The 24485-nt window shown below is 39.8% G+C and overlaps 1 protein-coding gene across 1 annotated transcript in view; it reads left to right on the forward strand.

Annotated features, from left to right (window-relative positions):
* The window catches only part of LOC126092198 (probable 39S ribosomal protein L45, mitochondrial), a 67319-nt gene extending 43212 nt beyond the window's left edge, over positions 1-24107 (forward strand). The window contains exons 7-8 of the mRNA XM_049907690.1: positions 7427-7576; positions 23728-24107. Coding sequence (XP_049763647.1) covers positions 7427-7576; positions 23728-23991 — 414 coding nt within the window. The 3' untranslated portion in view covers positions 23992-24107. The remainder of the gene's footprint in view (positions 1-7426; positions 7577-23727) is intronic.
* The last annotated feature ends 378 nt before the right edge of the window (positions 24108-24485 follow it).

Here is a 24485-nt window from a genome sequence, read left to right on the forward strand (position 1 = left end):
CCTCAATGCAAAGCCAACATGGCATAACAGAATAAACAAATTGACTAGAGCACAATATATCACCAAGAAAACCTACAACGAAAAGAGCCTGTTAATAGCAACAAAATTAAAACACTACAAAACAGCCACTCAGCCAGAAATAACATATGCAAGTGAAACCATCTTCAAAACAACTAACACTGCACAAATAGACAAAATACTCAAAGTAGAGAGAAGAATCATCAGAACGCGCATCAACAAATCGTACCAGAAAGATGGACACTGGAGAGTAGCTACAAATGAAACAGTCTACAAGGAAATAGAACCGGTAACGAGTACAATCAGGAAGAAACGCATTTCATTTTTCGGACGTCTAATCGGAACACCAGAGAACAGGATAATCAGGAGAATAATAGAAAAATTGTGGAATAATAAGTGCAACATTAAGTGGATTACAGAAATCAAGGAAGATATGAATGAGCTCCAGATTATATTGGAAGACCTAAGAAACAAAACTGACAAAATCAGGAAACTCACAGACAAACAAACCAGACTGCAAATGAGAATCAACAAATAGACAATAGGAAGGGTGATTTCTGATGAAGAAAGAAGGATGAGATCCGAGAGAATGAAGAAGTACTGGGCTGACGGGAAACTGAAAAATTCTTTGTTTAAAGTTGACTTGAGTGGTCCAATGAATGCCATAAAATGTAAATAATAATAAACCTGGGGGCATAAAAACCTGAATATCATTTCATTTACTAGATACATAATTCTCTTGTTCTTTGCCTAGTAGTACTTTGGAGCTAGACTTAAGCAAACATCTCGCATTGCAGGCTTAATGTGTTACAAGACACCATTCGTGACACAGTGGATAGCACACTGGACTTGCATTCAGGAGAACGACAGTTCAGTCCTGCGCCCAGCCATCCTGATTTAGGTTTTCCGTGATTTCCCTAAATCGCTCCAGGCAGATGCCAGGAGTGATGAGACCGATGAGCTCGCTGTCTGGTCTCCTTCCCCAAACAACCCAACCCAACCAACACCATTCGTTAAATGGCTATATTTGTAGTGTTAAGTTGGTACATCAGTTCACAGTGATTTTCTGCAAGTTTAATAACCACAACAGATACATGTAAGTGAGACTTTAGTCATCAATAATATATTCTCCTTCCCATACAGCGGAGATGCCGAGTCGCAGATGGGCACAACAAAAAGACTCTCACAAATGTAGCTTTCGGCCAGAAAGTCCTTTGTCGAAATTAGATGACACACACACACACACACACACACACACACACACACACACACACACACACACTCACAAATGCAACTCACACACACAGAACTGCAGTCTCAGGCAACTGAGGCAACACTGCAAGCAGCAGCACCAGTACATGATGGGAGTGGTGACTGGGGGGAGGGAGGGGGTAAGGAGGAGGCTGGGGCGGGAAGGGGGAGGGATAGTAGGATAGGGGTGGGGGACAATAATGTGCTGTTGGAGAGCCACAAAGACGAGGGGAGAGAGAGTAGGGCAGCTATGTGCAGTCGGATGGTTAGATGTGCAAGTGGGGAGGGGGGAGGGATAGTGGAAAAGGAGAGAAGTAAGAAGACTGGAGGGCTGTGTAGTGCTGGAATGGAAAGAGAGAAGGGGCTGGATGGGAGATGACAGTGACTAACAAAGGTTGAGGCCAGGAGGGTTATGGGAATGTAGGATGTATTGCAGGGAAAGTTCCCACCTGCACAGTTCAGAAAAGCTGATGTTGGTGGGAAGGATCCATATGGCACAGGCTGTGAAGCAGTCATTGAAATGAAGGATGTCATGTTTGGCGGCGTGCTCAGCAACAGGGTGCTCCACTTGTTTCTTGGCCACAGTTTGTCAGTGGCCATTCATGCAGACAGGCAGCTTGGGAGGATAATTGCAGTTTGTGAAGGCTCCAGTGACACCCTCAGTATATTTCGAGAGCGACCGCTCGTTGCTGCAGATGCGACAACCACAGGTGGCTGGGCTGTATGTAAGGGACTTCTTGGTATGGAACAGGTGGCAGCTGTCGAAGTGGAGGTATTACTGGTGGTTAGTAGGTTTGATATGGGTGGAGGTACTGATGTAACCATCTTTGAGGTGGAGGTCAACATCTAGGAAGGTGGCTTGTTAGGTTGAGTAGGACCGGGTGAAGCAAATGGGGGAGAAGTACAAAAACAAATCCTCTGTGCCTTATCTTCCCAGTCACACTCCACCTCTTAAAGTCTCACTGTCCGGCCACAGAGGAGCATTCCCCTCGTAACTTAGTACCATCCATGACTGGAGCAACTGAATTACATTCTCCGCCAGGGTTTCAACTGCCTCTCATCGTGCCCTGAAATGGGAAATGCCCTGCCCACTATCCTTCCCACCCCTCCCACAGTGATTTGATTTGATTTATTTCATCGCATAACAAACAATATTCAGATCATGTGATCTGTTATACTGGAAACAAGTAAGTATATAATTTTGGGGATTTAGTTTACAGACTTAAAAATAATAAAAAGTATAGTTATCAAACAATTTTCTTCCAGTACAATACTTTTACATTTTTGTACAAATTTTATTTTTATTTTATTTTTTTACAGAGATGTTAGTTGCCCTGTTTGAATTATCACCTCAGCATTCATAAACTCCTCCACTGAATAATAACATTTTTCAACTAAGAGTTCATGTAATTTTTTCTTTAGATGACCATTTTCCATGCTTAAAATATCACGGTCCTTTAATTTCTTGTACTTTTTCATGCTCATTTATTGAGAAGTCATAGAATATATCTTTAATTGGTGTGGAGGGAACATAAAATTTTGTTTTTGCCTAGTTGTGTAATTGTGTTTGAAGTGAAATTCTTTGAAAAGTTCAGGTTTACTGCACAGGAAAATTAGAATTTCAAAAATGTATAGTGACGGGACAGATGATATATATTTAGTTTTTTAAACAATGTGCGACATGAGGTTCTTGGATGTGCAGCACACATCTTCCTAATGATTCTTTTTTTAAGTTTTAATATCCACACTATATAACTTGAATCACCCCAAAAAATTATGCCATATCTGACGACAGATTTGAAGTAACTATGGTACACAATTTTTTGGCTGTCCATGTCTTTTTCATCATGTGTTATTCTGCCGTCCACTGAACCTACACAATATACTCGTCCACCCCTACACAACCCCTGCTCGCAACCCCTTACCTCATGGCTTATACGCCTGTAATAGACCTAGATGCAAGACCTGTCCTATACATTCTCCCACCACCACCTACTCCAGTCCGGTCACAAACATGACCTATCCCATCAAAGGCAGGGCTACCTGTGAAACCAGTCATGTGATCTACAAGCTAAGCTGCAACCACTGTGCTACATTCTATATGGGCATGACAATCAAGAAGCTGTCTGTCAGCGTGAATGGCCATTGACAAACTGTGGCCAAGAAACAACTGGACCACCCTGTTTCTGAGCATGCTCCTGAACATTACATCCTTCATTTCAATGACTGCTTCCCACCAACACCAGATTTTCTGAATTGTGCAAGTGGGAACTTTCCCTGCAATATATCTTACATTTCCATAACCCTCCTGGCCTCAACCTCATTGTCATCTCCCATCCAGCCCATTCTCTGCTTTCATTCCAGTACTACACAGCCCTCATGCCTCCATCGCACCCAGTCTTCTTACTTCTGTCCTTTTTTGCTATCCCCTGCCCACCTCCCCAGCTCTCTGTCTAACCTCCCATAGCTGCCCTACTCTCTTTCTACGTCGTCTCTGTGCACTCCCAATAGCATGTCACTATCCGCCTCCTCTACCGTACTATCCCTCCCCCTCCCCACCCCAGCCTCCTCCATATCCCACCCAGTTGCCACTCCCATCATGCACTGGTGCATGTGGCTTCAGTTGTCTGAGACTGTAGTCATGTGTGTGTGAGGTTCGTTTGTGTGACTGTGTATGTATGTGTGTGTGTGTGTGTGTGTGTGTGTGTGTGTGTGTGTGTGTGTGTGTGTGTGTTTTGTCTAATTTTGACAAAGGCCTTACTGGCCAAAAGCTATATTTGTGACAGTCTTTCCATTGTGCCTATCTGCGACTCAGCCTCTCCACTATATGGTGAGTAGCAACTTTCCTTTTCACAATATTGTTATAATCCTTCCTGGATTTTCCATTGTTTGATAAATTCTCCTTCACTATTTAAAACAACACTGGGGTAACTTTTAGATTCCATGACAGTAGAAATCACGTGGTGTGTTCCTTCAAGGTTGTTCGATAAAGAGAGGGAAAGGTGAAAATCTGACAGATAAAGATGAGATAAGGTGGGTGGAGAATGGCTTCCCAACCCAACTCCTGTGCAGTGTTTTCTGTGTCTACCAAATGGTTCAAATGGCTCTGAGCACTAAGGGACTTTACAGCAGAGGTCATCAGTCCCCTAGAACTTAGAACTATTTAAACCTAACTAACCTAAGGACATCACACACATCCATGCCCAAGGCAGGATTTGAACGTGCGACCGTAGCAGTCTCACGGTTCCAGACTAAAGTGCCCAGAACCGCTCAGCCACTCCTGTGTCTAGCAGAATGTGGGGAGTCGTTATCATGGAGTAGCATCATTTCACACAGTTTTGCTGATCATTGTTCCTGGATTGCAATGTTAACAATAAACATCAGCAGTGATGGTTACACCCCGGGGAAGCAATTCATAGTACACCACACCATCGCTGTGCACAACATTATCTTTTTTGGATGTATGCAGGTCTGTGTACATGGAGTTGCTGATTTGTTTGGGCACACTCGTTCCTTTCTTTTCCTTATATTAGCATAAAGACACCATTTCTCATAACCAGTAACAAGTCAAGATAGAATTGGTCAGTGTTGTGCACGAGCCAATTGATGATGGCTTAGAGCATGTGGTACTCACGCATGCGATATTTGAACCTTCCCAATGCAAAAGTCACGCAATGGTGGAATGATAACAGTTCATCATATTTGAAGTTCTCGAGTACACTGATGTGGATCATTGTGGATTAATATATTTAAACAATCTTCACCATACCCCAAAGGTCTTCCTGAACATGGAGCATCACTAATGTCAAAACAAAACTTTTTAAAATGAGAAAACCATTTTCTTGCCATGCTCTGACCAGTGACATGGTAGAAATGTTTCTGGCTGCATCTGCTGCTGTCACCCTTCTATTGATCTCAAACAGAAGAATATGTTAGAAATGTTCTGATTTCTCCACTTGGAACTCCATTTTCTAGCTTCCACAGCTCAGCTTACTATCTCCAAATGACAGTATGTAAACTCAAATAGCAGCAGTGAATTACAAATAAAAAATGACAATCAATAAAGAAACCCAAAACAATTGGAATGCCAACATGCAAAACAAAAATACTACGAACTTGTGCACCAACCTAATATCATCAGTTTACAGTTGAGTTTGGTTATGTTCTGTCAGTGTTACAATGGAATCTGTTACACAGTAATGTAGCAATAAAGTGGTTACAGGGAAGTTTTCATTTCTTTATTCAGGTCACTTTAATTTCTGTACTACATAAAATCTTATTCAGTCAGTTCAATCTGGATTTTGTATCTTTACTGAACAAGAATGACTGCAACTATTATTCCTGTAGGTGTGTTTGCCAGTACAGGGTGCTGAACCACTGAATGAGGCTTTCCTTATATAAATTTAGTTTTAGTTCCATTATTACAAACTGGAAAATTTAGCAAAAAAGTGAAAACAATCAATATTTTACAAAATAATTTAATTGGATAGTTAAAAAAATGTACTCAGCAAGCGGCAGCAGAACACACACATAAAAGAGGGTTGTAATTAAGCAAGCTTTCGGAGCCTTTGGTCCCTTCTTCAGGCAGAAGGTTGAAAGGAAGAAAGAGGGGCGAAGGAAAAGGACTGGAGAGCTCTAGGAAAAGGAGTAGGTTTCGGGAAAGTCACCCAGAAGTGCGGTCAGGGGAGACTTACCGCCTGGGATGGGAAGGAAAGACTGAATCTGCCTGAAGGAGGAGCCACTGGCTCCGAAGGCTTGCGTAATTACAACACTCTTTTATGTGTTGCCACTTGGTGAATAGATTTTTTTATCTATCCAATTAAATTATTTTAACAGTAAAGTAAGGAATATAAGTTGCAGACTGCAATAAAAAAGGAGTAGTACTTCATTAGTAATGACTTCAGAGAGAAATGGTTTGGCGAACAGTGTATGGGAGTGACACCAGTCTTAACACCATTGTTGCAGTTTGAATATGTATAAGTCTCCTTTCATTAAGTCACTGTTAAAGCCATAGCCCCTCACTGTGCAAAGAAAGTAGAAGTAGGGATAATACTAAGAGCTGATATGAAATAATACGATTATATAAAATTGTTATTAGGGAAGGCAAGTGGAATACAGGTCTACTGTAAGGAACCTGGGTAATAGCAGTGCATCTGTAAACAAAATTTCGTACAAGACAGTAGTCAGACCAATTCTAGATTACTGTTCCACATTTACAGCCCGACAACAGATGTCAAATGAATTCAGAGAAATAGTGCTAGAATCTTAACAGGATGAATAGTCTGTATGAAAGTGTAATAGAAATGTTAGGGGAACATAAGTGGGAATCCTTGAAAGAAAGATGGCATAGTTTTCATAAAACCCTGTTGGATAAATTTAGAGAACTTTTATTCAAGAGAGACTGTGCAGCCAACTTGCTGCCACCATCATATATTTCACATAGGGATCATGAGAATAATGTAAGGGCGATTAGGCCACATAAAGAGGCATATTGACAGTAATTTTTTACTCTCTCAGTATGCAGATGGCTTAGGACAGAAATTAACTAATACTAGTAGCTATGATATATTCCTTGCAGTGAACTGTGTAGTGGCTTGTGCAGTGTAATGCAGGTATAGGAGGAAGGAAGATTTGTGTGGAAACTTGTTTAAGATCAAAAGAAGCAAACAATAGAAAATAATTTATGTGGAATGCAGTTCTGATTTTTCTGATTTAGATGGACATCATTATATTGGGTATTATTAAGTATAAATGCAGATATTTTTATTGGTGACTGATGACAGTGTACTGAACAACGTTACATCAATATTTACTTCATTTGCAGATTAATAATTATAGCTATTATGAGTCGTATGTCTGTAGGTTGGTTAGTATCTCCAAGTACACAAGGCACTAGCAAGCCTTAATGTTTGTTTTCCCCAGGCAACAGGTGAGGTATTGAAATGTGGACGCAAATGGATTCTCTATATTGACAGGTTCACTTAACGGTGCAATTACGACTGATCAGAAAACATCAGGTAGTAAATTATGTGTCTGTTAGACGCAGAGAAAAAACAATCAACACACTGAAATGAGTACCAATGATGACAATATCTGTACCTATACCCCAACACCCTCTATGTACATATGGTTTGTTCTCATCGTTTTCTCTTTTCAGCAAATTAAGCATAATTCAGAAGATAAGACAATACACTGGAAATTTGTTAAATCATTAGAAGCACCAAGAGTTGTTCATGCTCGTTGTACAGACATCATCTCAAAGGAAAATGTATTTGCACAGGTGACTGTGAGATTTCATACACAGCAGGTAATGAAAATTTGATACCTAATGTTATCATGTGAAGGGTTAAAAATTTTATCTCAGTTTCTGGTAACTGAATAACATTAAACTAACATTGTTTTGAAATACTGTGTGTGTAACATTTTCACCTCTAAGAGTTATAGTAGCTTTCAGAGACATTCAAGTAGTAATAGTGTTGTGGTCTTTGGTCTGGAGACTGGTTTGATGCAACTCTCTGCATTAGTCTGTACTAAGCCCTCTTCATTTCTGCATAACTAGTGCAACATGCATGCATTTGAATGTGCTTACTGTAGTCAATCCTTAGTCACCCTCAACCATTTTTGTCTTGCACACTCCCTCCATTACCAAACTGAAGATTCCTTGATGCCTCAGGACATGTTCTATCAACTGATCTGTACTTAGTACTTAAGTGAAATAGCTGGTTCTTGCAATATGACTGACTATTTGAGTAGTTGTTTGAGGATAGCATTTCAAGTGCGTTGTGGAACTTAAAATTTGTAGGAAAGATTGGGTTTCTGGCTATTGTGATTATAAAGACATAGTAAATAGAGTAAAATCTCAATGATCATTATAATGCTGGGGATCTTGATAAATGTAAAATGAGAATGCTTTATTTCAGTATGCTTATTTGGTGATACTAATACAATCACCTGTCATTTCATAGTATTTGATACAGAACCAATTTTAAAATTATAATCATCCTCAGGCGTACAACGTGCTGCTGGAGAAAGGCCTGCTCAGAAATATTAGTGGAGTACAGTATTTAACTTCACTTATCCGCATTGCTCCTGCATGTTTTCTAATGCTGTCTGTCTATCTTTCAATTCATCATTTTTGATACTGTTCTTGCCTTTTAAAATCCAGCAAAAATTTCCTTGGTTCATTAACTTGCCTGGTTACATGTTCCACCTATCTCTATTTAATTTTCAGTACAGTCATTGAGCTCAGAAGGCTGATAATCTACTAGCTTTAAATAATGCTATCAAAGAAAGTGACAAAAAGGAATACCAAATGGATAATAGTTGTTGACAAAGGCTTGATTAAGGGACTGCGAAATGGTTTTTGAATTGGGACATGGAACATCAGGTCCTTCATGACGGGAGAAATGGAAATGGAAATGTCATGTGGGTAGGGCCTCCTGTTGGGTAGACTGGTTGTCTGGTGCAAGTCTTTTCAGGTGATGCCACTTCGGCAACTTGCGTGTTGAACAGGAGGCATGAAACAATTGGAAGAGGTGCTCAGTAACTACAAATGCATCATGACAGCCCTCCAAGAATTCCCCAAGGGATCATGAAGATTGGTAATCAGTACACCCTCTTTAACAGCAATGAGTCATACCCAGAATGGACCTCAGGAGTTGGTTTAGCTGTCCATGACAAAGTATGTACAGGTGTTTCCAAGTGGATGTCGAAATGTGATCGTTTATGTACGATAGTGTTAAATGCATCGCCATAAAAAAATTGTGGCGTCAATTAGCATTCACCATCAGAGGACACAGTTGATGAGGTGAAAAACAATTTTTATGCAGAGTTGGAGAAAGTCATAGATAGACTACCAGAACATACAGCCCGCCTAGTCTTGGAAGACTTTAATGCACAAATTGGGAGGCAGGAGGAAAATTGGACGATTGTCAGCGTAGATAGTCGACATGAGGAAAGCAATGAAAGTGGTGCTTGACTGATTAATTTTGCTGCCAATAGAAGAATGACCACTGGGAGTATGTATTTCCCTCGCAAGACGATACATAAAATCACATGTTTGCCAGACTAAAAACCAGACTGATCACATTTTGGTGGATGGGAATCACCGTGGCTGTGTTGAAGAAGTAAGGACATTCCGCAGGGCTGATATGAATTCTGACCATCTTCTAGTGATTCTGAAGCTGCGACTGAAATTATCCACCAAATCATGAAAGAGAAATGAGGCAGTGGCTTGTCATGCCAAAGACATGCTTGCAAATGTACAAGTGAGATAGTGGTATCAAGAAAAAGTCATGACTCGCCTATTGTCCAGGATCGCAGGTGGAGTTGAAGAGAAAAGGCAGTCACAAAGAGAGGGTGTCAATCAAAGTGCAAGTGAGGAACTGAGACAGCAACCAAAGCCAGTGGAAAAGCCATAGTTTGTGATGGTGGTTGACGATGAGTATAAAGAGGTGGTGAAGATAGGACAGCAAGAAGATTAGAATGGCTGAAGAAGCACAAAGATAGCATACACAAAGAAGACTAACAGACAGAATTATAAAACAGAAGAAACGAGAATATGGTAAACAGTTATTAAAGCAAATTGAGGAGTCAAGGAAAGTAACCTGCTGCTTCTTTCAGCAGAGAAGATTTGTGAGAGGTGTTTATAGACCGCAAACTTTAATCCTAATGGATGAAGAAGAAAGAGAGGTTCCTTCAGTGGAGCAAGCACATGCCTTTGGAAAATATTTTGACAAAGTACAGAATCATGAAGATCAGGTAGAAACAAAAGAACTGGAGAGATTAGAAGGGACAGAAGAAGAAGTAGTTCTTTAGCCAACACTGGATGAGATAAAAACCATTCTGGAGACCCTGGCATTATTGTGGAGTAATTTTGGTACAGGGGAGGGAGGGGCGGAAATGGTAATAGAAGGTCTCAGACAGCTTATGGCCAAAATATGGTCAGCAGAGGAGATCATTGCAGTTTGGAAAAAGGCAATGGTATGCCCAATTTTTAGAAAAGGCAGTGTCACAAAAGTGCATAATTATTGAGGTATCTCATTGCTTGAGACAGGATATAAAGTGTACACCACTCTGAGTCGACCATTGCTCGGTGGGATTTACCCCAGGATATTCAACCACCGACCACATCTTCATACTGAGACAAATGATGGAGAAGTTTTATGAATTTGATAAAGACCTACACCTTATATTCCTTGCCTTGTGGCATGCATGTGACAGAAGTAATCGGACTGCCCTCTGGAAGATCATGCAGGAGTTCAGCATACCAGTGAAGTACATTTGGCTGATTGCAGCTTTTTACGCCAGATCAAGTTTCCAAGTACACTTTGCAAATCAGTTGTTGGCACCCTTCTCAGTTAAGAATGGGTTGAGACAGGGTAATCCTCTCTCACCAGTTCTGTTCAACATAGCGCTGTGGAAGGTGAGACATGTAGTTGGCTGTGATACGGTGGTGGAGATGGTTGGAAGTGATACAATCCTTACATTTGCAGATGGTGTGATGATTGTGGGCGAAACTATGAATGAGGTGACAGCAGATACCTTTCGATTTATGCTAGAAGTGAGCAAACTAGGATTACTGGTCAACGATGAGCAAACAAAGTATATGGTAGTCTCTTGTCGACGAAATGATATGGGCGTCATCAATATAGGTGGTCACAATTTTGAAGGAGTTGATAAATTCAAGTACCTGCGGGCAGCAGTGTCAATAAAAGTGAGATAGAGAGAGAAATTTGACAAAGAATAATCGGGTGTACTACAGTTTAAACCACTTATATAAGTCATGGGTCATATCCCAGGAAAGCAAGATACAGCTATACATGTCACTAGTGCGACTGGTTGTATTGTATGGTTGTGAGACATGGGCAAGTACACAGACAATGGAAGAGTGCATTTGTATGTTTGAGAGGAAGATTTTAAGGAAAAGTTATGGCCCGGTATACAATGCAGAAACGGCAAGATGGGAAAGAAAAGCACAATCAGTATCTGTTTCAGTGGTTGAAGAAAGCTAATATTGGGAGAGTGATTGGAAGAAGAAGGCTACAGTGGACATGGCATGTTCTACGAGCAGAGGGTGCTGTCCCTAACAGAGTATTTGTACACCAGCCAACTGGTAAACACCCAAGAAGTCGTTTACGAACAATGTGGAGAGACAGATCCTTAGTGACGCTGGAAGAAGCAGATTCAACAGCCAGCACTCAAGATGCCCAAGACAGACCGTAAATGGGCAAACGTATGTAATAAATTTCTGTGATGTTACAACTGTTTTTTCATGATTTGTGGACTTGATGTGTTAATCATTTCATATGTTCTATGTGTGTTTTGTATTTTTGTCTTCTGCCATGGGCCTAAATAGCCTGTGTATGTGCAATAAATGATGATTATGATGATGATGATGATGATGATGATGATGATGATGACAAGTCATAATTACTATCCAAGGTATTTCAATTCTGTCTTTGCAACTACAAGAAAATGTGTATGTTTGTCATCAAAAGCATTTTGTTTTATTGAAATAAAATATCATCAGTGGTCTGTAATAAGAGGCATTTACAATTTGGCTTGGTTGCTAGATTGGAAAAAAAATTAAAACATGATTATAATGAATCAAAGCCTAAAAAATCTAAAGATACATAAGCAAGCAGAAAATATTATAAGAACTAAAACTGACAAAGACATTACTGCAGACCAAAAGAATACATAGAAAAAAACAGAGGAGCTTATCACCAAAAACAACATAGAATAGTTAAAATGAAACTCAACAAACAAATTTAAAACACTTGTTCAAAACACACGAAACACAGAAACATAGGGTATACAGGGAGAAACAGAGACTTGTACAAAAAAATCCTCAGGCACTCAACATGAGATGCCAGCCAAAACTCCATAAGGCACACATTCCTGTCTGCCTGATAGTAAATTTCAGAACAGCTCCCACACACCTATCAACAAAACAAATGCAATCGCAGCTCACCCAAAAGAACAATAAGAAATACCACTCAGCTAGTAGAATGTACATAATTTAGGAGTAAAGGATGCTGTACAAATAACACACACACACACACACACACACACACACACACACACACACACACACACACACACACACACACCACGCACACATTATTTATGCCCGTACAACCAGCTACCTCAGACATATTGATGAAACAATAAAATTATGACAGTTGATAACACAACAAAAATATTTCGAATTCAGTCAACAATACTATATATAAGAAGAACACTTAATCATGGTTTCATCTATTTCAGGAACACTGGCCATTATTCTCATGAATCATATAGAAATTATATTTGAAGATCTAATAACAAAGAAAAGCTACATCATTTATTGATACAGGAACATAGATGACGTGATATGCATGTTAGATGAACCTTAAAACAAAATACGACTACATAAACGCATAAATACAATTCAAAAGAACATAAAGTTTACAGTAGAAGAAGAATAACAAGAAAACACACTCAACTTTCTACATATAACCGTAAGAAAAGACAATCGCAGCCCTACCTTTCAAAAAGGATGTCTGTTCAAAAAGTAAGATGACTTTATATTTTTATGAAAAACTATTCATCAATATTCATGTTGTCCTCTTCAAAGTAATCCCCCTCAGATACAATACATTTGTGCCAAAGCTTCTTCCAATCCTTGAAGCACTTCTCATAAGCACTTTTTGGTACAGTCTCGAGTACTTCCAGTGATGCAGTTTTTGTTTCCCAATCTTTGAAAGTCATTGTCCTTTCATAGGTCTCTTCAGTTTTGGGAACAGGAAAAAGTCGCAGGGGGCCAAATCCGGTGAATATGGTGGCTGAGACATGGTTGTCATGTTGTTTTTGGCCAAAAAAACTCTCACAAGCAATGATGAATGAGCAGGTGCAATGTTGTTATGCAAAAGCCATGAATTGTTTTTCCACAATTCCCGATGTCTTTTGCATATTGCTTCTCGCAAACGGTGCAAAACTTCAAAGTAATACTCCTGTTTGACCGTATGACCTTGAGGCAAAAATTCATGATGCACTTCGCCACAGTAATTTAAGAAAACTGTGAACAAAACTTTGACATTTGATTGAACTTGGCATGCTTATTTTGGTGTTGGCACTCTGGGATGCTTCCATTGGGACAACTAGGCTTTGGTTTCGATGTAATAACAGTAAACCCATGTTTCGTCACCAGTTATGACCCTTTTGAGCTACTCGATTGTCATTGTTATCATTCAACAGCTCCTGAAGGATGCTCATGCAACGATTCTTCTGATCAAAATTGAGAAGTTTTGGAGTAAACTTTGTTGACATATATCTCATGCCCAAAACATCCAAAAAATAAAAAAATAAAAAATTGCATGACAAGAGCCATCCAATATCCCAACATCCCCAGCATCTTCTCTTATGATAATTTGACGATTTTCCAAAACAATTTTCTTCACAACTTCAGTGTTATAATCTGTTGTTGATGTGCTAGGGTGTCCAGAATGAGGTTCATCAATGGCATCTTCTCAGCCATCTTCGAAGAGCTTATACCACTTGTAAACATTTTTTGTTACTTAGAGCAGACTCACTGTATACCACTGTCAACATTTCAAGTGTTTTAGAGCACTTGATTACATTTTTCACACAAAATTTGATTCAAATTCTTTGCTCAATTTTTTGTAATGATTGAAAATTGCCGAGCTCACTAAAACATGTCTGACCTTTTTATCTGTCAACACTTGAAACTGTGAACATATGTTTGGAACATGTGTACCAGCGTAACAAAAAAAAGATCGATAATCGAATGTATGATGCCTGCGCAATTTGAAAAGCCACCTTACTTTTTATACAGCCCTCGTATGCAGAAATCACATAACAGACACAACAATAAACACAGCCTATCCAGAGAATCACAAACAAGCTGCAGTCAGATACACGCTAAACAGACTTAATGAGAATCTTCTAAACTCTTCTGATTACCAAAAGAGCTAGCCACCACAAAACAAATAGCATTAAAAAATGGCTGAAAGAAGCACTAGCAGATAAATTTAACAGAAAAAAGGCTAACACATACACTGTCCAGTCACATTACTGTGACCATCTGTCAAAAGCATGAATAAGCACCTTTTGCAGCGTGGACTGGTGCGAGACTTACAGGAAGAGAGACTTTGAGATTCTGGAAGGTACCAACAGGGACATGAAGCCATACTGACTCTAGCGCTGTGACCAGCTGTGCTAGGTTTTTCAGTTGAAGATCCAAGGCATGAACAGCGTAGTCAAGGTGGTTCCACAGATTCTCAATTGGGAGTTTGGTTGGCAGAGGCATACCCAGACTGAGTTGTAGAGCTATTCTAACTCCAGTACCGTGGCCAGCTGTGCTAGGTTTTTCAGTTAGAGATTCGTGCTGTGAACAGCCCGATCAATGTTGTCCCATAGATTCTTGATTGGGTATAAATCCGGGGAGTTTTGTGGACAGGGGTCTGCGGTAAACTCGTCCTGATGCTCTTTGAACCATGCGTGTATGCTATATACTCTTGTACATGTTGCATTGTCCTAATGGTAGAAGACATCGTGCTGAGGAAAAACAAACTGCATGTAAGGGTGGACGTTGTTCCAAAGGGTTGATGCATACTTGTGTCGATCCACTGTATTTTCCAGAATGACGAGATCATTCAGGGAATGCCACAAAAACATTTTCCAGACCATAAATCTACCTTCTCTGTCCTGGATCCTTCTGATGATTCTTACAGGATGTTTGTTTTCAGGTATTTCAAGCTGATTGAGCATAAAACATGATCATCAGAAAGGACCCCCTGTCATCTCTCAGTGGTCATCCAGTTGCAGTACTGGCATACAGATGCCAGCTTTCGTCACCAATGGCCAACAGCAGGGATGGGTGCATGTGAACAGTTTACAAACTTAGCTGTGTCCAAGGTGCTTCCACCCTTATCATGAAGGCCAAAGATTTTACCGTTTTGGACATCAGATAAATTTCTCCGTTTCTGCATTATGACAACGAATGCACTATTTTCCATGTCCCCCAGACACGCTCTATATACACTCCACTGCTAGTGCTGCCACCTACCGTCTGTGAGAGGTTATTGTATGTTGATGTCGAACCTACGGAGTGATCACATTAATGCATGCATGCATCACAATCACAGGAAAATGGCTTGCAGTGACCTAACACTGTAAACTCACATACAAAATAAGTAATATATTTTAAAAAAGGGCATACACGTTGCCTATAAAACAAATAGCTGAATAAATACAGAAACACATCTCTAAACTAAAACCACAACCAGACAAGATACAAACAATCTGGTATCTACCAATTCAATAGCAGGGACTGTGAAAAAATCTACATTGGAATGACTGACAGGGCATTTGACACAAGATATAAAAAGCACACCAGGGCACAGAAATACAGTACAAACCACTCAGTGTTTGCAGACAACCTTAAAAACAGGAAGACTGTAGACCAGGCACAATATAAAAAGATATGAAGATTCAGTAAAGACTGATGCCTCCTCCCCTTTTCAAGAAAACTTCCATTTAAACAAAGCATTAAAACACAGTAAAAGTTACTCAGTGACCAGATAAATAACTGGAAACCAGACACTGTCTAAAATAATTGGAAAACGAAGAATCATGTAATAAAAAATAAATAAACCTGTTTCTTTCACACCCCTCACTCTGCCTTTCTCCCTTCCATTTCACCTTTTGCTTCCCAACCCATCGTGCCCCCTCCCCCCTGTCTCCTCCCTCATCCTGACCTAATCACCCTTTGGATCTTCAGCTCCATCATTACTCCATAATTTGAAATACCTTCATTAATTATAAAGCAACTATGGACAATATGACTACATAAATGAATGCGTCAGAATTGTGTTTTGCTCTTCAGTTTATTTCATGATTCATTTCTTTATGTTTATACAGAGTAACATAATTGAATGGCATGACACACACATGATGAAGTGCAGAGGAAGAGAGCATTTTTAGATAAAGGAAAAGCTGGCAGTAAACTTGACAATCCTACACAAAATACGTGAGACATGTTTAGCCAGAAACATTGTGGTGTAGCATTGTGTTGTGTCTCACATCAAGAAATGCATAGTTCCATAAAGCAAGGTGGGATTAGGTCAGAATCAACAGTGATAAACAAAGGAATACCTCAAAACTTGCAAGTAGACAATTTTTCCTGATGTGAGTGAAAACCAGGCATAAAATATTGTAAGTAAAATCGGCATCTTTTATAACAAACAATCTGGAAAGCAAACCAAATTGTAAATATCTTTCATTGCAGATCACTGATAATGTTTCATTTCAGTAAAAACAAAATGTGTTTAGAGACAAAAATAAACATTTTCTTGTAGTTACAAAAATGGAACTGAAATACCTTCATTAATTATAAAGCAACTATGGACAGTGTGACTACATAAATGAATGTGCCAGAATTGTGTTTTGCTCTTCAGTTTGTTAATTGATTCATTTGTTTATGTTAGCTAGAATGGCCATTTGAGGTATTAGGCCATACAATTTGTGAGAGTCATTAACAACTGAGAGCCTTTCTGGGCTGCAATAAAGCTCCTTGATAGTCTATAAACAGTCTGCAGCCTTAAAGCTGTCTATGGACTAACCAGTTTTTCCGATGTTGGCTACAGATGTATGGCGATTGCTAAGATGAACAGTAGAGGTAATATGCGAGCATCCTCAGTGCCAACTCATCAAACATAATTATAGAAATCTCGCCAAACTGTGAGTAAAAGTAAGGGCTGGATTGAACTGTTAGTTATGAAAAATATGTTATGACACTCCAGTTCCAATAGGTTTCAGAAAGTAATTAATTATTTGATAATTTCCCCATAGGCCATGAAATACAATGAATCTCTTGAAATACTTAATGTTACTGTAGCAGTATTTTGAATTTTTGCTTATTGAAGATCTAGAATAGTAAACTGAGCTGCCGTAGCCCTCTTCAGCAAGTAAATGTTTATATTTAAAAACAATAATTTTTCTTTGTGATGTACTCTAGTTACTTTTCTTTAGTAAGCATAGAAGGCAAAAGATTAATCACCCCAGGAGACGTCATGCTAATACTGTTTAATATCACCTCTAGCCATGGTAAAGCATCAATTGAGTGAGGAATAGACTCCACAAGTTTCTTCAGCTGTTCAGTATGTAGCTGGAGCCAACCTTTGATTATTAGATCCCATTGAGCTACCAAATTGTGGGTTTGTTGATTGCTACATTTAGGTGAGGTATGATTTGTCTGTGTTTGTGAAAGCAGGAAAGTATATCTGCAGCCCTTTGAAGATGGCTGTCATCATCTTGGAAGATGGAAGTGTCTACAGCATACTTATCATAAAGATGTGGAGGAAAGGATAATATTTAGTCACAGAGGATGTAGAAATAGACACTCCCTTTTGTTCACGGTAACCGGAATGAATGGGTACAAGTCATGGTACAAAAACACTCCTTAAAATATCACAGAACCACCCTCCTTACACTGTGGGCTAAATGGCTCTTTGGGCCATTGGTACACTTCGAGTCTTGCATAGTTTGAAAAGAATCAAATTGCAACTCGTTGGACACACCCTTGTCTCACAGTAGTGGGGTAATAGGGGTGCGTACATTCAGGGACAAACCTTATTGATTTATGACCCCCTCCCCTTGTTCTGCTATGTGGTTTATGACCTCTTGGGGGTTGATTTATGACCTGCTGGGGATAATCTGTCCTTCTGAGAACCCTCCCCATCCCACCCCTTTCCCTCCTCCTCCGCCTATCCCTCTGGAAACCTCCAATCCTTCTTGCTGATACAAGTACACTTTCAGGCCTGAGTTATTTGAATAGTCCCCTCCCACTCTATCAGTTTGACTGATTAATTAATTTAATCAATCAATTAATTAATCTTCCCCCTCCCACCCACCACTTGGAAATCGATAGGTCTCTGCTGGACATGAAGGATCTGACAACAGGAAAATTCAAGTTACAGGAAAGATGTACTGTTTATTTATAAAATTCAGTTTGCAGGGGGTTGGATCTCTGTTGCTCATCATTCTCTGCTGTCTGGGAAGATGCAGGTCTTGTAAAATACATTGAAAAGGAGTAACTAAATAGATCACCTGTTTTAATTCCACTTGTGGAAGGAATACCATCATGAAACACTCGGTGCAGGTAATTACACTGTTAAAAACCTTTCGATTATGAGGCACACGCCATACGCTGTCTACCAGGCTGCACCACACACCAGCTGTATGGCGTATTCCTGCACGCCCAGGCCCAGCGACCGTCTTTTGCTGCTGCACAGCCAGCCAACTCGTGCGGCGTCCAGACCGGAAGTCGCACTAATCCCCCAAACAAAAGCTTCAGGCGGTGGCAACATTTGCTCTCCCTCTCTCCTCCTCTCTCTCGCAAGTGGATGCTTCCTGTTTGTGTACACCAGCATATGTAAGCACACACAGACAAAGATGTCTCCCCCACTCCTCCTCCCTTTCATTCCCCTCGTCACTCATGCAAACCTGGTGTTGGTAGTCGGTACATCCCTTTGTTCTCACACAGTCCGGTGTCTGCATTGTAAGCCCCACTGAAGAAATGCAGCTTTATGTACCACTGTGAGCAATTGCCTTTTGCGAGGTATCACCCAAATGTTCATTGTATGCAGTCTATTCCCGTTGTTTGCTTGGAAACTGGTTGGGATGAATCTGCATTCCCTGACAGCAGGAACTCCTGTCAAGTTTGAAACCACTGACAAGTTGAGTCACAGACAGGCATAACAAAAAGCCTGCTAAACTAGTAAGCTTTCAGCCAAAAGGCCTTCTTCTGAGGTAGACAACTCTCTCTCTCACGACCACTGTTTCTGGCTGCCTCGGTGACAGTGGTCATGTATGTGTGATTTGTGTTTGTGTGAATGTGTGTTGTCTACCTCAGAAGAAGGCCTTTAGGCCAAAAGTTCACTTGTTTAGCAATCTTGTTGTAACTTCTTCACTATATGGTGGGAAGCAATCTATACTTTTAATAATGCTGTCATTATTTCATCCTGGATTTTCCATTGTTTGATTAAATCAATGACATGGGGTGGTACTCATCTCCAGTCCCAGCAGTCTAGGGTCTTCTAGTCACCACTGTTTGTACACTGTGTTATATGGCTGCAAGTGGTACACCATTCTTTGCAGACATGTTGGACAGTCCCTGCTGATACACCAACAAATTAGGCAACTTCATTCGTAATGTGGTTACGGGCACTTCCAAACACATAGCTTTTTTATATCATTCTCTCATTTTTTGATGTCGACCCAACTTACTGCACTGATCCGACACAACAGGCTTTCTCATACACTCTCTTCAGCACCATGATTTACATTGATGATTGTGGGTTACATGACTGCCTGGTACCAGTTCTACACTGTCTACAGCAGTATTAAATGACCAGTATGCTCTTTTAAGGGGGACGATTAATATTCCATCAACTGAGCAATGTACAAGAATAGGACTGCAAACATGACAACGTAAGATGTGAAACTTGCATTCCAGACAATTTCTAACATAGAAAGTGTGATGAAACAGATATAGTGTATGGATTGATCTGTCCAAAAATGTAAAGCAGTTAGCTACATGATTAGAATTAAGGGTAGGACTTGATATGAATGTTATGTGGGAAGAAGATTTTTAGTTTGTGGGGGTTGTAAAGTTGTACCATGTTTCCAAATGGGCAAATTAACACAACCTTTGTCTGTGAATCTGTACAAACCAGAGTTTTGAATGAACCTATTTACTCAGTGCCATTATTCATCTTCTGGAACAGATTTTTAAATAATTTATTTATTCTGTAACATTTTCATTTGTCTTCTGATGTAATATTCATTATTTTCTGAACACCTAATTGTGTTCCGACCATAGGAGTAACCCCCGGATTTGGGAAACTAATTTCCATTTAAAATGTGTTCCCCAGATTCTCACCTGTAATGAAAGTCTCTCCCCAGACTTTCGCTTATGCGTTTCTTCTCGCCTTGCTTGTTTATCTAGGATTTTTTTTGTCTGTTTCTCTGTAAGAAACTTCAGTATTTTCCAAAGTACTCCTTGTACCTTTACGAGCAATGTGGAAACTTTGTTTCTGGAGGCCTCATTTTGTCTTGTGAATTTACTCATATCTGAAGCAGTTGTGACGCATCTTTTCAGAAGTTGCAGGGGCAACAGTCTGGATGATTGACTGATCTGGCCTTGTAACACTAACCAAAACGGCCTTGCTGTGCTGGTACTGCGAACGGCTGAAAGCAAGGGGAAACTACAGCCGTAATTTTTCCTGAGGGCATGCAGCTTTACGGTATGATTAAATGATGATGGCGTCCTCTTGGGTAAAATATTCCGGAGGTAAAATAGTCCCCCATTCAGATCTCTGGGCGGGGACTACTCAGGAGGATGTCGTTATCAGGAGGAAGAAAACCGGAGTTCTACGGATCTGAGCGTGAAATGTCAGATCCCTTAATCGGGCAGATAGGTTAGAAAAATTAAAAAGGGAAATGGATAGGTTAAAGTTAGATATAGTGGGAATTAGTGAAGTTCGGTGGCAGGAGGAACAAGACTTCTGGTCAGGTGAATACAGGGTTGAGAATACAAAATCAAATAGGGGTAATGCAGGAGTAGGTTTAATAATGAATAGGAAAATAGGAATGCGGGTAAGCTACTACAAACAGCACAGCGAACGCATTGTTGTGGCCAAGATAGATACAAAGCCCACACCTACTACAGTAGTACAAGTTTATATGCCAACTAGCTCTGCAGATGATGAAGAAATTGAAGAAATGTATGATGAAACAAAAGAAATTATTCAGATAGTGAAGGGAGACGAAAATTTAATAGTCATGGGTGACTGGAATTTGAGAGTAGGAAAAGGGAGAGAAGGAAACATAGTAGATGAATATGGATTGGGGGTAAGAAATGAAAGAGGAAGCCGTCTGGTAGAATTTTGCACAGAGCATAACTTATTCATAGCTAACACTTGGTTCAAGAATCATAAAAGAAGGTTGTATACATGGACGAATACTGGAGATACTAGAAGGTATCAGGGAGATTATGTAATGGTAAGACAGAGATTTAGGAACCAGGTTTTAAATTGTAAGACATTTCCAGGGGCAGATGTGGACTCTGACCGTAATCTATTGGCTATGAACTGTAGATTAAAACTGAAGAAACTGCAAAAAAGGTGGGAATTTAAGGAGATGGGACCTGGATAAACTGACTAAACCAGAGGTTGTACAGAGTTTCAGGGAGAGCATAAGGGAACAATTGACAGGTATGGGGGAAAGAAATACTGTAGAAGAAGAATGGGTAGCTCTGACGGATGAAGTAGTGAAGGCAGCAGAGGATCAAGAGGGTAAAAAGACGAGGGCTAGTAGAAATCCTTGGGTAACAGAAGAAATATTGAATTTAATTGATGAAAGGAGAAAACATAAAAATGCAGTAAAAGTAGCAGGCAAAAATGACTACAAAAGTCTGAAAAATGAGATCGACGGGAAGTGCAAAATGGCTAAGCAGGGATGGATAGAGGACAAATGTAAGGATGTAGAGGCTTATCTCACTAGGGGTAAGATAGATACTGCCTACAGGAAAATTAAAGAGACCTTTAGAGAAAAGAGAACCACTTGTATGAATATCAAGAGCTCAGATGGAAACCTAGTTGTAAGCAAAGAAGGGAAAGCAGAAAGGTGGAAGGAGTATATAGAGGGTCTATACAAGGGGGATGTACTTGAGGACAATATTATGGAAATGGAAGAGAATGTAGATGAAGATGAAATGGGAGATACGATACTGCGTGAAGAGTTTGACAGAGCACTGAAAGACCTAAGTCGAAACAAGGCCCCGGGAGTAGACAACATTCCATGAGAACTACTGACAGCCTTGAGAGAGCCAGTCCTGACAAAACTCTACCATCTGGTGAGCAAGATGTATGAGACAGGTGAAATACCCTCAGACTTCAAGAAGAATATAATAATTCCAATCCCAAAGAAGGCAGGTGTTGACAGATGTGAAAATTACCGAACTCTCAGTTTAATAAGTCACAGCTGCAAAATACTAACATGAATTCTTTACAGACAAATGGAAAAACTGGTAGAAGCCGACCTCGGGGAAGATCAGTTTGGATTCCGTAGAAATGTTGGAACACTTGAGGCAATACTGACCCGACGACTTACCTCAGAAAATAGATTAAGGAAAGCAAACCTACGTTTCTAGCATTTGTAGACTTAGAGAAAGCTTTTGACAATGTTGACTGGAATACTCTCTTTCAAATTCTGAAGGTGGCAGGGGTAAAATACAGAGAGAAAAAAGCTATTTACATTTTGTACAGAAAGCAGATGGCAGTTAGAAGAGTCAAGGGGCATGAAAGGGAAGCAGCGGTTGGGAAAGGAGTGAGACAGCGTTGTAGCCTGTCCCCGATGTTATTCAATCTGCATATTGAGCAAGCAGTAAAGGAAACAAAAGAAAAATTTAGAGTAGGTATTAAAATCCATGGATAAGAAATAAAAACTCTGAGGTTCGCCGATGACATTGTAATTCTGTCAGAGACAGCAAAGGACTTGGAAGAGCAGTTGAACAGAATGGACAGTGTCTTGAAAGGAGGATATAAGATAAACATCAACAAAAGCAAAACGAGGATAATGGAATGTAGTCGAATTAAGTCGGGTGATGCTGCAGGAATTAGATTAGGAAATGAGACACTTAAAGTAGTAAAGGAGTTTTGCTATTTGGGGAGCAAAATAACTGATGATGGTCGAAGTAGAGAGGATATAAAATGTAGACTGGCAATGGCAAGGAAAGCGTTTCTGAAGAAGAGAAAATTGTTAACATCGAGTATAGATTTAAGTGTCAGGAAGTCGTTTCTGAAAGTATTTGTATGGAGTGTAGCCATGTATGGAAGTGAAACATGGACGATGGACAAGAAGAGAATAGAAGCTTTCAAGATGTGGTGCTACAGAGGAATGCTGAAGATTAGATGGGTAGATCACATAACTAATGAGGAGGTATTGAGTAGAATTGGGGAGAAGAGGAGTTTGTGGCACAACTTGACTAGAAGAAGGGATTGGTTGGTAGGACATGTTCTGAGGCATCAAGGGATCACAAATTTAGCATTGGAGAGCAGCGTGAGGGAGACCAAGAGATGAATACACTAAGCAGATTCAGAAGGATGTAGGTTGCAGTAAGTACTGGGAGATGAAGAAGCTTGCACAGGATAGGGTAGCATGGAGAGCTGCATCAAACCAGTCTCAGGACTGAAGAGCACAACAACAACAATAGCAAACAATAATATTTTTAGAAGCAGCTCTCTGAAGAGTGGCTGATGATTTGCCACTTTTTTATTTTATTAATTAATTAATTTAATTTTATATTTTTACAATAATTTTGGTACAGTTTTCTTGCAGCAACATGTTGTGTATACTGTGTCATTTAATTAAAGATAAACTATTTTTCTTTAGATCCTGGCAGTATATGATCGTTTCGGCCGCCTGATGCATGGAAGTGAAATTTTAGCAAAAGATGTATTGGAGTATGTTGTCTTCGAAAAACATATGGCTAATCAGTATGGCATTTGGCGAATTCATGATAAAATCATACCAGATTGGATGCCCCCAAGAGAACCAATGGAAAAAACTTATGTAAAGACTGAAGAGCCACCAGTTGAAACCCAAGTGCAGACTGTTCCTGAAAACAAGGCACAAGAAACAGTTTCAAATGTATGATCTTTGTTTATTGTCCAGTTGTACTTTCTGTGCTTATGCAGTGCTTTATAAACTGTCTGTGAATATTTTAAGAAAAAAATGAATTTGTGTAAGTGAATAAACAAATTTATTTGGAAGTTTCTGACTTATGGTATGTAATAGGCGTGCTTTTTAAAAATTTGGAATATTGTTATCGCACAGCTTACAGTGATTGTGTGATTAATGTGCCCCCTACTGGAAGACACTTAAGTGTTTTTCTCTGAACAATGATGTAATCCATGACATGCCCTAATGAGGCAACAGGGGACATTATTATTTCAGTGTCCTGTCTTTTATCAGTACAGAGGGAAACTACAAGATGGATTTCTTCATTGAATATCACATTTAATGGAGGACATTATGACATGTGGTATCTCATTTGTGATGTTAATTATTGTGGTTTCACTTAAAGTAATGTCACAATCAGTTTGTTCCTCCATAAACGTCCAGCTGAACAAGTGTTTTATCTTTAAGGA

Source organism: Schistocerca cancellata, chromosome 1 (genome assembly GCF_023864275.1).
Source record: "Schistocerca cancellata isolate TAMUIC-IGC-003103 chromosome 1, iqSchCanc2.1, whole genome shotgun sequence".
Taxonomy (NCBI): Eukaryota; Metazoa; Arthropoda; class Insecta; order Orthoptera; family Acrididae; genus Schistocerca; species Schistocerca cancellata.